General features: G+C 35.8%; 1 protein-coding gene across 1 annotated transcript; it reads right to left on the minus strand.

Moving 5' to 3' along the window:
- Window positions 1–7,710: 7,710 nt before the first annotated feature.
- LOC121243012 (patatin-like protein 2) lies at window positions 7,711–10,315 on the minus strand. Its single transcript, XM_041141059.1, has 7 exons — window positions 10,088–10,315; window positions 9,572–9,753; window positions 9,231–9,417; window positions 8,734–8,895; window positions 8,318–8,620; window positions 8,046–8,221; window positions 7,711–7,932 (listed from the first exon to the last, which is right to left on the minus strand). Exons 1-7 carry the CDS (start codon window positions 10,226–10,228, stop codon window positions 7,836–7,838), a joined length of 1,248 nt encoding a protein of 415 aa, XP_040996993.1. The 5' UTR covers window positions 10,229–10,315; the 3' UTR covers window positions 7,711–7,835.
- Between the last annotated feature and the right edge of the window lie 4,650 nt (window positions 10,316–14,965).

The raw sequence follows: 14,965 nt of genomic DNA on the forward strand, positions 1-14,965 counted from the left end.
AAATCCACCTTTTGAGCAGTTTTGATTCTATCTATTAAGGTTGGTTGAACTATCAAATTAGCCAAGAAAGTACTTGTATCACTAGTGATAACCTCAATACCGGCTCTTTCTAGGTCCATTAACAACCTATGTTGAGTGGTAAGGGTTGCAACTGCTGGTCCCACAGACTTCCTACTTAAAGCGTCGGCTACAACATTAGCTTTGCCTGTGTGATAATTGATGGTGCAGTCATAATCCTTGATCAACTCGAGCCATCTCCTCTGCCTCATATTTAATTCCTTTTGGGTGAAGAAATATTTCAAATTCTTGTGATCTGTGTAAATTTTGCACTTTTCCCCATACAGATAGTGTCTCCAAATCTTAAGTGCAAAAATGACTGCTGCAAGCTCCAGATCATGCGTGGGATAATTCTGCTCGTACGCTTTCAGTTGGCGTGAGGCGTATGCTATAACCTTCCCATGTTGCATCAGTACACACCCCAAACCTAGCCTTGATGCATTGCTATAAACTACAAATCCCCCTCTAGCCGTGGGGACTGTTAACACCGGAGCTGTCACTAATCTCTGTTTCAACTCTTGGAAGCTTCCTTCACACTTTGTTGTCCATTCAAACTTATTATTCTTTCTGGTGAGTGCTGTAAGAGGAACTGCTATCTTGGCGAAACCATCAATGAATCGACGGTAATAACCCGCCAATCCCAAGAAACTTCTAACCTCATGCACATTCCTCGGCGTCGGCCAATTAACCACTGCCTCCACTTTTCCCGAGTCCACTGAAATGCCATCTTTCGAAACTACATGCCCCAGAAATGTGATTGAATCAAGCCAAAATTCGCACTACTTCAATTTAGCAAACAACTTTTTATCTCTGAGTATCCCAAGTACTAGCCTCAAATGTTCCTCATGCTCAGATTTGCTTTTGGAGTATACCAATATATCATCAATAAAAACAACTACAAACTTATCCAAAAATTCATGGAACACCCTGTTCATCAAATCCATGAATACTGTTGGGGCATTAGTCAGGCCGAAAGGCATGATCAAAAACTCATAATGGCCATAACGAGTCCTGAAAGCCGTCTTAGCTACGTCCTCTGCTCTGATCTTCAGTTGATGGTAACCCGATCGAAGATCAATCTTTGAAAATACCTAAGCGCCCTGGAGCTGATCAAACAAATCCTCTATACGGGGTAGCGGGTACTTATTCTTTATGGTCACACGATTAAGTTCCCTGTAGTCAATACACATCCTCATCGATCCATCCTTCTTCTTCACAAAGAGGACTGAAGCTCCCCAAGGTGATACACTGGGCCTGATAAAACCCTTATCCAACAGGTCTTGCAATTGTTCCTTGAGTTCCACTAACTCCGACGGTGCCATCCGATAAGGTGCTTTTGAAAGGGGTGTCGTGCCTGGAACTAGTTCGATAGTAAACTCTACTTCCCACTCGGGCGGGAGTCCAGGTAAATCTTCTGGGAAAACCTCTGGATATTCTCTCACCACAGGTATCTGCTCTAACTTCAACTCCTCTTCTGGTGTTTCTACCACGCAGGTTAAGAATCCCTGACAACCATCTCGTAACAATTTCCCAACTTGAACGGCAGATATGACGGGTGGATGCATTCTCACCTTTGAACCTGTGAATCGAAATTCACTTTCTTTTGGGGGCCTAAATATCACTTCCTTTTTAAAACAGTCTATGTTGGCGTGGTAGCAAGCCAACCAATCCATTCCCAAAATTACATCAAACTCAATCATGTTAAACACTATCAAATCTGCTGGCATCAATCTTCCCTCAATTGATAAAGGACACCCTGGTAGAAACTCGTCACAGACTACTGAATTTCCTGTTGGGGTCGCAACTACTAACTTGGACTTTAACTTTCCGGTTTCTAAGGTGCAAAATCGAGCATAAGTCATGGAAATAAACGAATGTGTCGCTCCTGAATCAAATAACACAGTGGCATTATTAGAAAACAAAGAAAGAGTACCTGTGGTCACAATCAACATCATTTATGAACTAAAATTTCCAAATCTTAACCTCAATTCACAAATTAATATCTTAAAACATAACACAGAAGTCATACCCGTGATCACATCATTCCTATCCTCAGCCTCTCCCGGTGTCAGAGCAAAAACTCTTGCAGGCGCAGTAGTGCGCTGGATGTTGCCTCGCGCTGTCCCTTCTGTCCTAGGTGGTGGTGGTGGCCTGTTGCTATCCAATTGCAAAGGGCAGTCCTTGAGATAATGGCTCGATTTGCCACAACGGTAGCATAGTCCCGCTTCCTTCCTGCATACTCCAGTATGTACTCGGTTGCAAGTTCTACATTGATATGCTTGTTGGGTGCCCTGAATCATCCTTTTTCCCAAGCTACTACCATCATTTCTCTTTTTCCACGATCTTGCCCTTCCAGTCATGAATCTGAACCGTGTTTTGAATTTATGTTTTTTTTTTGTTGGTTTTGTTTGTATGAAGGGCCGGGCATATTGAAATGTGCTAGCTAGTGTGTAGATCCGAGAGGTTCTACTTTAGATCAGTCGATCTATTTACCTAGATGTAACGCCCCGTCCCCGAGGGTCCGGAGAGTTAACTCATGTCACCTAAAATCAGCTCCAATTATGCGTTTAAAATAAACCAGAGTCTCCATAACATATTAAGCTATTTGTTCAACACAAATATCCATGTTCCTACGTAAGGGCACATCAATGGTGTCTCGTCGTTATACATAACTTTTCCACAAAACTAGAAATATTCATTACTCAACATACCAAAGTCACATAAAATATCAATACTACCAAAAAGTCATTCTCCAAAAGTCATTGCACCCTAAGGCACTTAGTCTTCTATGATCCACAAAACTTGCAAATACTCCCTATTCCTGATTCTCAGCTGTAGCATCAAAATTATCTGAAACATATTATGAAGATAGGGATAAGTTATCAACAACTCAGTAAGCAGAGAACATATACTAGTATGTAAACATGAGCCTTTTCAAAAAGTTCAGTATGCGGAAACAAAGACATTTTATTTTTATATGCAGATCTCATAAAAACATGTTATCAGAAAATCAGATCGACTTTTCAATCTTTTCATACTCAAAAACAATAATTCATATTTAAGAATCCATTTCATATTCAAAAACACTTTGGCATAACATAATTGAACATTTTCATCTTATCATATCATATCATATACGATGTTTAACCCCCGTGGGAGGGTTGTGCTATCCCCGGTGGCCAAACCAAGCAGTATCATGTGGTGAACTTTCCATTTTTCAATCTCGGAGCCCCAAGTGTGCACACAGGAAAGAACACGTAAAAAAAAGACCACTTTGTTTCCAAAGTGGGTGCACTCATATCATATCATGGTGGTACCAACCATATCACGTGAACAGTATCATCATATCAGAACCATATTCAGAACAGATAAGTATGCCAAAATTTTATCATATCCATATCATATCAAAACACGTGCGAAACATATTCATATCATTTCTATTTGATCAAAAACAGATCCAAATCATTTCATATCACATGCATAAAAATTTCAATGATATCATATTCGCTCTTTTGCATATTTCAGAAACATGTCAAATATTGCTCATGTCTACACATTTCATGTCAAAAAGAAACATTTCTTTTCTCTTTCATACGTATCTCATTAGGGAATGCAAAACATATACTGAGGTTCTTTTTCACTTTTTCTTTTTAAAACAACATGCACATTTTTACAAACCAACCTCAGTTCATTTCTTTTTATGCAAATCTAGTATAGGAACCCCGCTTACATGGACTTCTTAGCTCTTCGAAAATTTCCTCAACAATGCCGAACAAAAATTAATCGTCACTTATAAGATAATCACGTAAATTTTCATAAATCTCTAATCAATCTCGTATTTCGATATTCAAGCCTACGACTTCTAAAAATAGCCTATTTTTAATTCCTCAAACTCAAAATTCTCATTATTCTCATCATACCAACATCATTTTCTAAACTCATCAATATCCGACTTCGACTAAACATTTAATTCTAACTTATTTACGAAAGAGATCTTACTATAATTTATAATACAAAGTAACATAACTATAATAAATTCATTATAATTAGAAATTCATACTTTTGTTTAAATAATAATAAATCAAAGATATTCTTTTAAAAGGATATGTTAAAATATTTTTTTTAAATGTTACTTATCAGTCTACTAACTAACTATTCCAATAGAATATAAGCCCTAGTAAAAAAAAATACCCATTTAACAAAATAAATTCATGCGTCTACGCCTAAATAAAACATACTTTACAACCCACACAATATACTCATGATTTCAAATCCGAAGTACATAACATAAACTTAATTAAGCTAACACCCTAACACTAACCTTGGAGGCGTACTATACTAGGACAGCAAATAAAAACAAAACAATATTATTTCCTACTATTAAGTTAACATAATTTACGTATACATCCGTATATATATACATATATATATATATATTTACACCAGAAAATTGATTACTTCTGCATATATATACAGACATATATATATATACATTTACACCAGAAAAATGAATTTACGTATACATCTACCTATATATATATATAAGTACACAAAAAAAATTATTATTTCACATAGTGCGGCGGAAGCACTTACGGAGAGGTGGGGGAGCACGACGGCGTGGAGCTGAGGCTAGCTACGGCGGACGAGGGTGGCGCCTGATCACTAGCAGCGAGGGCAAGAGAAAGGAAAGAGAGAGAGACACACGGTGAGAGGACGAGGGAGAGAACGAAAGGCAAGGACCACCATTGGAAGTGGTGCGAGCTCACCGTGGGATGAGGCAGTGTGCGGCGGACCGGGGTGAAGGAATGTCCTCGCCGGCGGTTTCCGTGGGGGCACGGCACGGCACGGTGTAGCTCCCGATGGAGCGTGATTGCAGCGGCTTGGATGGTGGCTGAAATCCTCTGTTTTTTATATCTAAAACAGGGGAAACCAAAATCTGCAATGGAGGTTACGGCACGTTGGGCAGCAGCTTCGGTGGCTGGGCAGTGGACACGGTGGTGATTTTCAGAGTGGCTAAAGAACATGAAGAGGTAGTAGCGGCACTGAAGTTAGGTCAAGGATGCTCAACACAAATATATATATGCTATAAGAAGTAAGGAAATAAAACCTGCATGGAAATGGAAATGAGAACGTGAGCTTAAACAATGTAAGGCATGACCCCGTGCAACAGTTTATGGAGCCGTAAACCACATGCATGAGTGTTAGTGGCTGGGTCTCACACTAGATCTATTTTCTCTTGTGTATTGTTCACATATTAGATTTTGATCTTCTAGTTTTTTTTAAAAAAATTGTTGTTGTTTGTAAACTTGAACAAGTTACGACTTTATTAAAAAAATTCATTTTATTCTTTTTTTATATACTTTGACAAGTTAAGTAACGACCTTATAATATTTGTATATATTGTATGTTTTGCTTAGTTTATGGAAAAAAAAACAGTTCTGCCAAACTTCTCCAAAACACAGTTTGTGACAAAATCCTCTCCAAAATATTCACAATTCGATAAAATAGGGAAATAATTATATAACAAATGAAAATACAAAATAAATAACAAGATACACTTACAAAGATTATAACAAAAAATGTCCAGACCCGTCAATCAAAAAACCTGAAAACAAACGACTTACAGAAGTTAATATCCATTCACCAAAAAAAAATAAAAAATAGAGGAAGCCATAAAAGATTGTAACAAACAATTGAAATTTTTTAGTTTTGAAATTATGTTATATAAATAACAATAAATAAAAAAATCTAGAAAATAATATATATGAAAAAGACTTTTAAAATCAATATTACCATAAAGTTGCAAAGATGAAACAAAAAAGTCAAGTTCTAAAAGTCTTTGACATACAAGACTTGAAAACAAATCAATAAAAATATCCCACAGAAAATAATAAGCACTGCAGTAAAAAAAAAAAAAAAAAAAACAGAAAATACTATATGTAAAACCATATACACGCAGGATGATCAAATAAATAAATGGGAAAGAAGAGATGACAAATAAAATTAAGAAGAAATTATTTTTTTTTTCAAGAAAATCACCTGTAATGAAGAACAATGTGCAGAACACAAGATCAAATCAATTTCAATTTCGGAAAGAGGCTCGTAATGGAGTAATCAACAGATCCTTTTAATGTGCAATGTGCAGCTAGCATCCTCTGTTCTCCAAACGACGTGCTTGTTGGGATTACCTATCGTCGGACTGACATAATGACAATTAATGAGTAATGCATGAACTAACGGAAATATGAATGGCTTTTTGTTTTTTATAATTTTTTTTACTGTTCAGCATTAAATATAGTATTTACTCTTTAAATCACTCTTCTTCTTTCATTCCAGGAATCCAGAGGATATTTTGTGCGTGGCCTTCTTTTTATCTATTTTCTAAACCGAACGATTGCTTTTATGATGAGTTCTATAACGGAGTTACACGTTAAATAATTAAAAATTTTAAAAATTTTTTGTTAAAATAGAATTTAACGGACTTAATGAAAAAAATAAGAAAAGTTAATAAGAGAAAAAAATTATTATTTACAATTAAATAATTACTTATTATAATAGAGTAGATATATATAAAGCGAAAGAATATTTAGAAAGTAAGTAAACTTGAACTTTTGTTCTTTGGCTCTTTTGTCGATTAAACTTCATTGATAATAAGTATTGGCGAGCTATATTCTGCATCGGTACAATTTGGAACATTGAGACCAGGATTGCACTTAATTGGTCGAACTGCATGGCAAGATGCCAATTAAAAACCCTGCCTACATCATGTCACAGGAGAATAATCAGTGGTCTACAATTAATGGCACTTAATTATGGTAAATTGGAAATAATGTCAATTTTGGACAAACGGCGTTAACTTAGTTAACGGAAAAATAATAAAAACCGTTAAAACAAGATTTTCTGTTAGATAGCCACTTTATATATATAAAAAAAGACATTATTTATAATATTTATATACTTAGTCATGATGATCATACTAATTTTGGCATGGAGGGTCCGTCAAATATTACCATCTTTCAGAGGTCGGTACGTAGAAATAGCAGGCCGTGATATCTTTCTTAATTAATTATGTGATTTGAATAGGGTTTCATATATAAATAATTAATTGAGCTGTTCATCATGAATATTTTGAGCTCCGATCAAGTACTGCTCAAGCGGTTAAACTTTACTCGGGTGGCCTGTCCAAGTCAATAAGATTGATTAAAGTGTTAAAAAAAAAGCCTGATTTACTAAACCAGCAAAACTAGAATAAACTCACGACAACTACAAGAAAAGTATTTATTTGTGATCAGTTATTTCTTGTAATATGACTATTTTGTGGTAAAATAAGTTGTTTTCGTCGCAAATAATCATTCACAAATGCTCGTTTTTAGCATCATCAATAGGTCCTTGGCTTTTCCATTAGAATAGAAATCCTTTAAAGTAGAACTATTTAGATCTCTAAGATAATAATTAGCTTAAGTAAATGGTGGGGATTTTACAACATAAAAGATTTTCCAAGGAACTCTTACAAATTAACCTTTATTCTATATATGTAAGTAATTATAATATATTCATGTAACACATCATTTGAATATAGCATTTGCAATCACATATAATATTACTCGAAAATTACACATCAAACATGAATAATGGAATTCCTTTCATGGTCGGTTAATGACACATTACAACAAATTTGAAGAATGAAAAGAATTATAAGTTGAATAAAAAATGAATAAATTTTGACTACTACACATATTAATGGAGATTAGAGGCAAGCACATGCTTAATAGCCCGACTTAAAGATGAGGAGCGGCTTGATCAACTTTCAGATTCTCCTTGTATCCAAGTTTTCCTTCTCGACACTTTCTTTCTTGCGAAAGCCTTTTTGCTAATCTGCAAGGAGAGTTTTATGTACAATTAGTTTCAAAATATTATGATCACAAACATGATATTTTAACTAATCATGACAAGTGCATGAGTGAACATTCAAGCATGTTTATCCATACAATCTCAAAGCCTCCTCATTTGTGCCACAATGTTTGACTGGTTCGAACAAACCCGTCTGCAAATTCACCCTTGATACTTGTTTCTTCAATAGTCTCTCCCCGATCTCTACAAGTTTGTTCAAGTTCTCAATCGTAGAGTCATCAACTGAAGCTGCTGTCCCAGTCAATGTGTCATCCTAAACCAGTATTTCATAAAAATAGTAATTAATAACTTGAAATTTTAAACCGCATGCAAGAATTCAAATCCTCATGGATTAGAAGAAATTTCTTACTTGAATTCTAAGGTAATTCTCTTCTGAATGAAGGGCTTGGAAAACTACAGCTAGATTCAAATCAACCATATCTGAACTTGCTTGAGTAAACACATCCACTAATGGAACTGAACCTCCATGAATTAACCAATTCAGAAGGCCCCATTTGGCCGCCATTTGAGCGTTGTATCTTTTCTCTATCTTTCCTGAGCCTGTTCCTATTGAGATCACCAGAAATTGACCGTAGTCTGTGGATTTGGTTGGAAAGAAATCAGGATTTGCATCAAGGATCGGTTTGGTCACTTGGTTTATGGCAACAAGAGCCTAAACCATGGTTCCCAGAAGGCACATAAAGAAACACAAAGAACATCAGCTTATTTTTTGGAGCTTTTAAAGCAAATAAAAAATCACATGAAAGATTATTGTCTATATTATACCGGATTGTTTGCAACAACACCACCATCTATAAGATTGAATTTACTAAAATTTCCATCACCGTTTTGGCGGTTGAAGTGGTGAGCAGGAAGATAAGTTGGAGCTGCCGACGTGCCAATACATATGTCAGACAGTCGAGCATTCAAACAAGGGTCCTTTTTGGCCTGCGTGCATGAACTCAGATCAAGATGTGAAGCATAGCTCGTTTCTTCAACATTTAACGTATTAATAAATAATATTTAGATAAAGTATTGTCAAGATGCATGCATGCAAATTGAATAAAATAGTTCTTTTTAATTTGTTAAGATAAGAAATTAATGTTAAACGTAAATAACTTATAATTTAATATCACAGCTTGAATATTGAAACTAATAATGTTCATGTTTCCACCTCACTTTCTTTGTGTTTAAGTACCCTGAATATTCAAATTGAAATTGTCATTTGGTCACAATCTTCATGAAAGGAAACTAACATCTGGATCTAGAGAGAGAGATCAGACCTCATGTGATGAGAAAATGGTTGGTTGCAGATACTTGATATCAAATGTTGGTATAACAACATTGGTCAATGTGCTATCCAACCGAGTTTCCCCTAGTTTCTCCGTTAGAACCCCATGAAGGTATTTCCCGTCATACTTTGGTCCTGTCAGAGATCTGAATATTTTTCTGATTGCTCCGAATAAGCCACTGCAATCAAAACCAGCAGGTGCATGTATGCTCATTAGTTAATATTTAAACATCGAGAACTTTCAGAAACGCTGTCATGCACAGAATATAGATTAGCCGCTTTAATTATGTATGTGATGGCGGAAGTAGTCCAAAGTATGATCAGGAGTACTACCTGTTCTGTGGGAAAATTCGAGGACCATGCTCGAGATAGAAGGGCTTGATATCCTTAGCATCAAAGAGTGGTCGATTATTTTCATTTGGAGTAGCTAACATGGCGGTAACAAGACCCCCTGTACTCGTTCCTGCAATCACATCAAAGTAGTCTGCAAGTCTAGCTTCCTTTCCATCCAACTCCTATGCCATGTTTACATCAAAAACTTGTTAGTACGTTGTCACGACATTAATTAGTACGATGTATAGATGCATGTATGACATTGAATTTGCATTATTTTCATAAATATATGTTATATTTATAAGTTCATATGATTGATCGAGTTTCATAATACTAGAAACATAGCGAATTGTGCAATAATATCTAATTGGATGCCATTGCAATGATATACGAATAATATTCATAGATATTGTATATGCATGCCTTTTTGTATATTAAACGTCTAAACTACACGTATCTTGCAATATCTTGAGACTTTCGGCCTGCAAACCAAACTATACGTACAGATATATATACCTGAAGTTGTGATTCAAGGAAAGCAAGTATGGTAGCAGGGATGATCCCCCTGATACCACCCCCATCAATGCTTAGGATTGTGGTCAAGTTCCTGCAGCTTGTTGGGTGCTGATCAGGCTGAATCGGCGTTGTTTTTTCCATGGAAAATATGAAAATTAGGGTATGCAAGTACTGGTGGTTGTAAGATAAGATCAAGAAAAGATTGCCTTGGTTGTTGTTAAGAGGAAGATCGAAGCTGAAAGCTCAAGTACTTTCTGTTCTGGCATTTGATCCATCGACAAACCCCTATATATTTATATAGAATAAAATTATATAATAGCCTTAGGCCATCTGGACTTGACCATCTTCAAAATTTCAAATGTTCTTATCTTTTCATTCCCAGTTGTACGTATACTCAATTAATTAATTAAGGTGCGCGCATATATAGCTGAACAAGAATTTCTCCCGTTGAGACTTTCCAATATATATAGTTAATTCAAACATTAATTCTCTTAGACTATATATAATATTCTATGATCTAATCACAGCTAGAATATAAGAATTTCTTGGGATATTATATATATATATATATATATATATATATGATGACCCAAAAAATGGTAGAAAAGATTAGACACGTAACTTAATCAATTTACTCGTGCATCACGTGTTTAATTAATTGATCAACATCCCATCTGGGGCAGGAAGTAATAACTTGATGAGCTTAATCAACCTTAGCTTGCACGTAAATTTGGTCGAAGAAATTAATTAAGATTTAAAAATATCCTTGGCATGCTCGTACGTAGTTAAGGATCCCAATCCGGTCACAGTTAAGCTTTTTGGTGCATGACCTGTCGCCAACCATGCATGCACGTCATATCATCATCATGTAGTAGTACTAGTCCTTGTTTCTATTTAGCGGACAATTAATATATAATTAATTAATTCAACATGTCTAGATCATGAGATCATGATCTGCAGCAAACTGCATGCATGCATGCATGTTTGGTTATATTAATTTAATTTGGGATTGCTGACCTGTTCAGAAAATTAGTATTTTTGTCTATATATCCTAAAGGTCTCGGGATATATTTTCCAGGAAAGTCTGTCAGTCATTATATACTGATTCACCCAGATTATCTTTGGCCGCCATGGTTGACGTCCGATCCCTTCATTACAGGATTGATTGTATCAGCTAGGCATGCAATATATTCTTTCGTCCTCAATCTGTCTGCAGTAATTAATTTCAACTTGCAGCCCACTAATTCCAAGTTGACACGCCTCAGAGTCTTGCATATATGATAATCACTTTGACACTTTGTAACGTTAGGAGATAGATCAGCTAGAGGTAGAGTGAAAGACACTACAAGAAAATTATTTATTTACGATCAGTTATTTTTAACGATATTATTATTTTCAGTTAAAATAAGTCTATTTTCGTCACTAATAATCATTTCGTCGCAAAAAATAGTCACAAATATCTATTTTTCTTGTAGTGAAAATTTTATATATTGCACTAAGTGAATGTATTAGGCAAATGAAACGACACCATGATGAATTTCCACGAACCCTCTTTCATTTATATTATATCTTAGTACTGCTGGGCCAGACTCTTTCATGTGGACATAATATGCGGATCAATATAATCTAATTAATTGGATGAAGTGTGAAATCAATATTCGAACTGAACAGGATTTCTCTTATGATACAAATGCGAAATTACTACTAATTCAAAAAATTTAAACTGATGAAAAAAATTAGATATAATTAATTATATTATATTTTAACAATATAGTCAACCTCGTCGAGCCTCATGATCTTTTTCTTTCCTCGAGCAATTAATTCTGTTTCTCGCTAGTTATCTACAAATTGACCTGGAACAAATGTCACACCACGTTAGCCACTGAACTGGTGTGGATAATCATCCTGTTCTAATGTTGTGCCACTTTTTTAAAATAGAAATTAAGAAAAATAAAATTATTAAAAAATGCAAATAATCTTTTGCAACTTTCTTCCCTATCAAACTAGATCTCCTTATGGAAAAATATATCTTTTAAGTTTGGGCAAAAACTTAAGGGCCTCGAATGTGAGAGAAATAGACGCACGGATGACAATAAATTATGTAAAATTCATTTAATATATATGTCTATCTCTCCCAAACTCTCAAATCCATCCAAGAATTTGAAAGGATCTTATAAATTAATCCCCTTACCAACTTCAAGCCGCTCCTTGTAATGTAGTTTACATCAATCAAGATATTTTCATAATGATTCAAACGGCATGCATTGCATTCAATCCATAACTTTTTCTTATCTTTTTAAATGCTTATGATATTATTATTCAAGAATATTAATGAAAAACCTTAAAAGGAAGTAACCATGCAAAGTGCAAGAATACAAAGGGGCGAAATCCTAGTAGCAAAGGGATGAAACCCTAGTAGAGCAAAAGTCGAGAGAAGGTTCTGGAGAAAATACCTCAATTGTATTAAAATTGCCATGTACAATGACAAAGGGTAGTATTTATATCAGTACATAGGGAAATAAAATACATGTGACTAACATGTGATACAAAGAAGAATAAAGAATTAAAAGAATAAATTTAATTCATGATAAACCATAACATTTTATAAGAGGAGGCACAGGCTCAATAAGCAGAATCTATGCACGAGCAGGTGCAAAGGGTTCATTCAATCCCATCAAAAATTCTAAAACACATTCCTATTAAACATAGGAGTTCAACGTTCATACAGCTCCACAAGAACAAGCAGGAACAGGCTTGTAATTAGTAAGTTCATCCCAGAGGTCCTTACGACGAGTAAAATAATTACTCATCGAAAGTGAACCTTGAGAAAGAAGGAGAAATCGATTTCTATAACTAAAAAATGCGAGGTCTATTTTTATGAAAAAATCGTTCCTTAAGATTTGACTAGATCTCACAAACAGTTGTAAAATACAAGATACTAGATGAAATTTCAGGAGAAATAGAGTTTAAGATCCAAGATATCACCATATTGTTACATTGGAGCCATGGAGAAAGGAGAGAATCTGTCGGATCTGAAGGTTTAGGAATAGATCCAACAATGAATCCAAGCTTGTTCTTCGCTGAGAGAGCCATGGATATTGAACGAGACCAAGCATGATAGTTCTCACCAAGAAGAGATTGAGTGACCAAAAGGACACCAAGATTATCACTAGGATGAAGAAAGTAAGGAGAAGTAGCATCCTCAGAGACGAATTTGAGAGACGGCGCCATGGAAGTAATGAAAAAAGAACGTCTGATACCATGTAAAGTGCAAGAATACAAAGGGGCGAAACCCTAGCACATCAAAAGGATGAAACCCTAGCAGAGCAAAAGTCAAGAGAAGGTTTTGGAGAAAATATCTCAATTGTATTAAAATTGACGTGTACAGTGACAATGGGTAATATTTATATCAGTACATAGGAAAATAAAATACATGTGGTACAAAGAAGAATAGCGAATGATGAGGTGAGCAAGAAGTTGTTAATAGTGCCTGAAATGATAGACAAGGTATTTAATGATTATTTCTAGAAGTTGTTCAAATCCACAACCCAGTGTGATGGGGATATTGAAGCTTGTTTGCAGGCAGTGGCTCCATGTGTAACAGAAGAAATGAATGACAATTTGTCCAAGTCTTTCTCTAGAGATGAATTTAAGGAAGCTCTCAAACACATGGCTCCTTTGAAGTCAGCTGAACTAGATGGCTTTGGGGCTTGCTTTTTTCAAAAGTATTGGCAGATTGTTGGTGATGAGGTGAGCAAAACAGTACTGGCATGGCTTAATGGTAACTCTCTAACACCTTCTATGAATCATACTTACTTAGCTCTAATTCCTAGAGTTAAGGAACCCAAGAATGCCAGTGATTTTAGGCCAATTAACCTTTGTAATGTTGGTTATAAGTTGATGTCAAAAGTGATGGCAAATAGGCTAAAAAAATTTCTGAATGAAGTAGTTTCACCCAATCAAAGTGCCTTCATTCTTGGAATGCTAATGATGTGATACACCGTATTTTAGTGTATTTTAACTAAATGATTATTTTAATTAATTTAAATATTAATTCTCTTGTTTTAAAATTTATTGGGTTTCTCGTTGGTTTATTTCATGATTTTTAAGTTGTGAAATCTATTTTGGTGTGCTTTCTTAATATTAAATATTGTTTTGCATTTAAATTGTTCTTTAATTTAAATTATTTGTTTGTGGGTTTTAAAATTATTGTGTTGTTGGATTTAATTTTTTTTTTCCGTAGTCTTTGTGTTTAAATTATTTTATTTAAATTTATTGTTTTGAAATAACTTTTGTTGGATGATTTTGTGACCCAAGACGTGAGGATTGAACCTCATTTCTTTCCATCACATTTTTTTTCTTTTCCTCTTTTTCTTTCTTCCTCTTTTCTTTTCCCCCCATTTCTTTTCTCCTCTCTCCCCCACGCGCACAGCCCTTCCTCCCCGTCCGTGCGTCGTCCTCCAGCCTCCACTGCTGCGCTCCGCCGTGGTCAGAACCACCCCTCCCTTTCTCTTCCTCTCTGGCCGGTGACCTCCCCCTCGGGTTTTTAGCTCCTCCCTCGCCGCCGTGAGCCCCCACGCACAGCGTCAAGCCGCGGCGCTCTTTGAGCTGGCGCGCCGCCGTCGTGCCACCTCCAGCCACCATTTTTTCACCACATCTTCCTTGACCTCCTAGCAACCTAACCCACCCATCCCTAGCTCCGATTCGCCACCGGTGAAGCTCCACCATCCACATTTTCATTTTGCGCTTTTTGACCTCCAAACACCTCCCACGCCGCCACCCACGGCCAACCACCACCACCATTGACTTCACCGACATCCCTAAGCCATTCTCAATCAATCTCGAGTCTTGGTTTGCCCCCGTTCAAAAGTGGATTTC

Source organism: Juglans microcarpa x Juglans regia, chromosome 8D, assembly GCF_004785595.1.
Source record: "Juglans microcarpa x Juglans regia isolate MS1-56 chromosome 8D, Jm3101_v1.0, whole genome shotgun sequence".
NCBI classification, from domain to species: domain Eukaryota; kingdom Viridiplantae; phylum Streptophyta; class Magnoliopsida; order Fagales; family Juglandaceae; genus Juglans; species Juglans microcarpa x Juglans regia.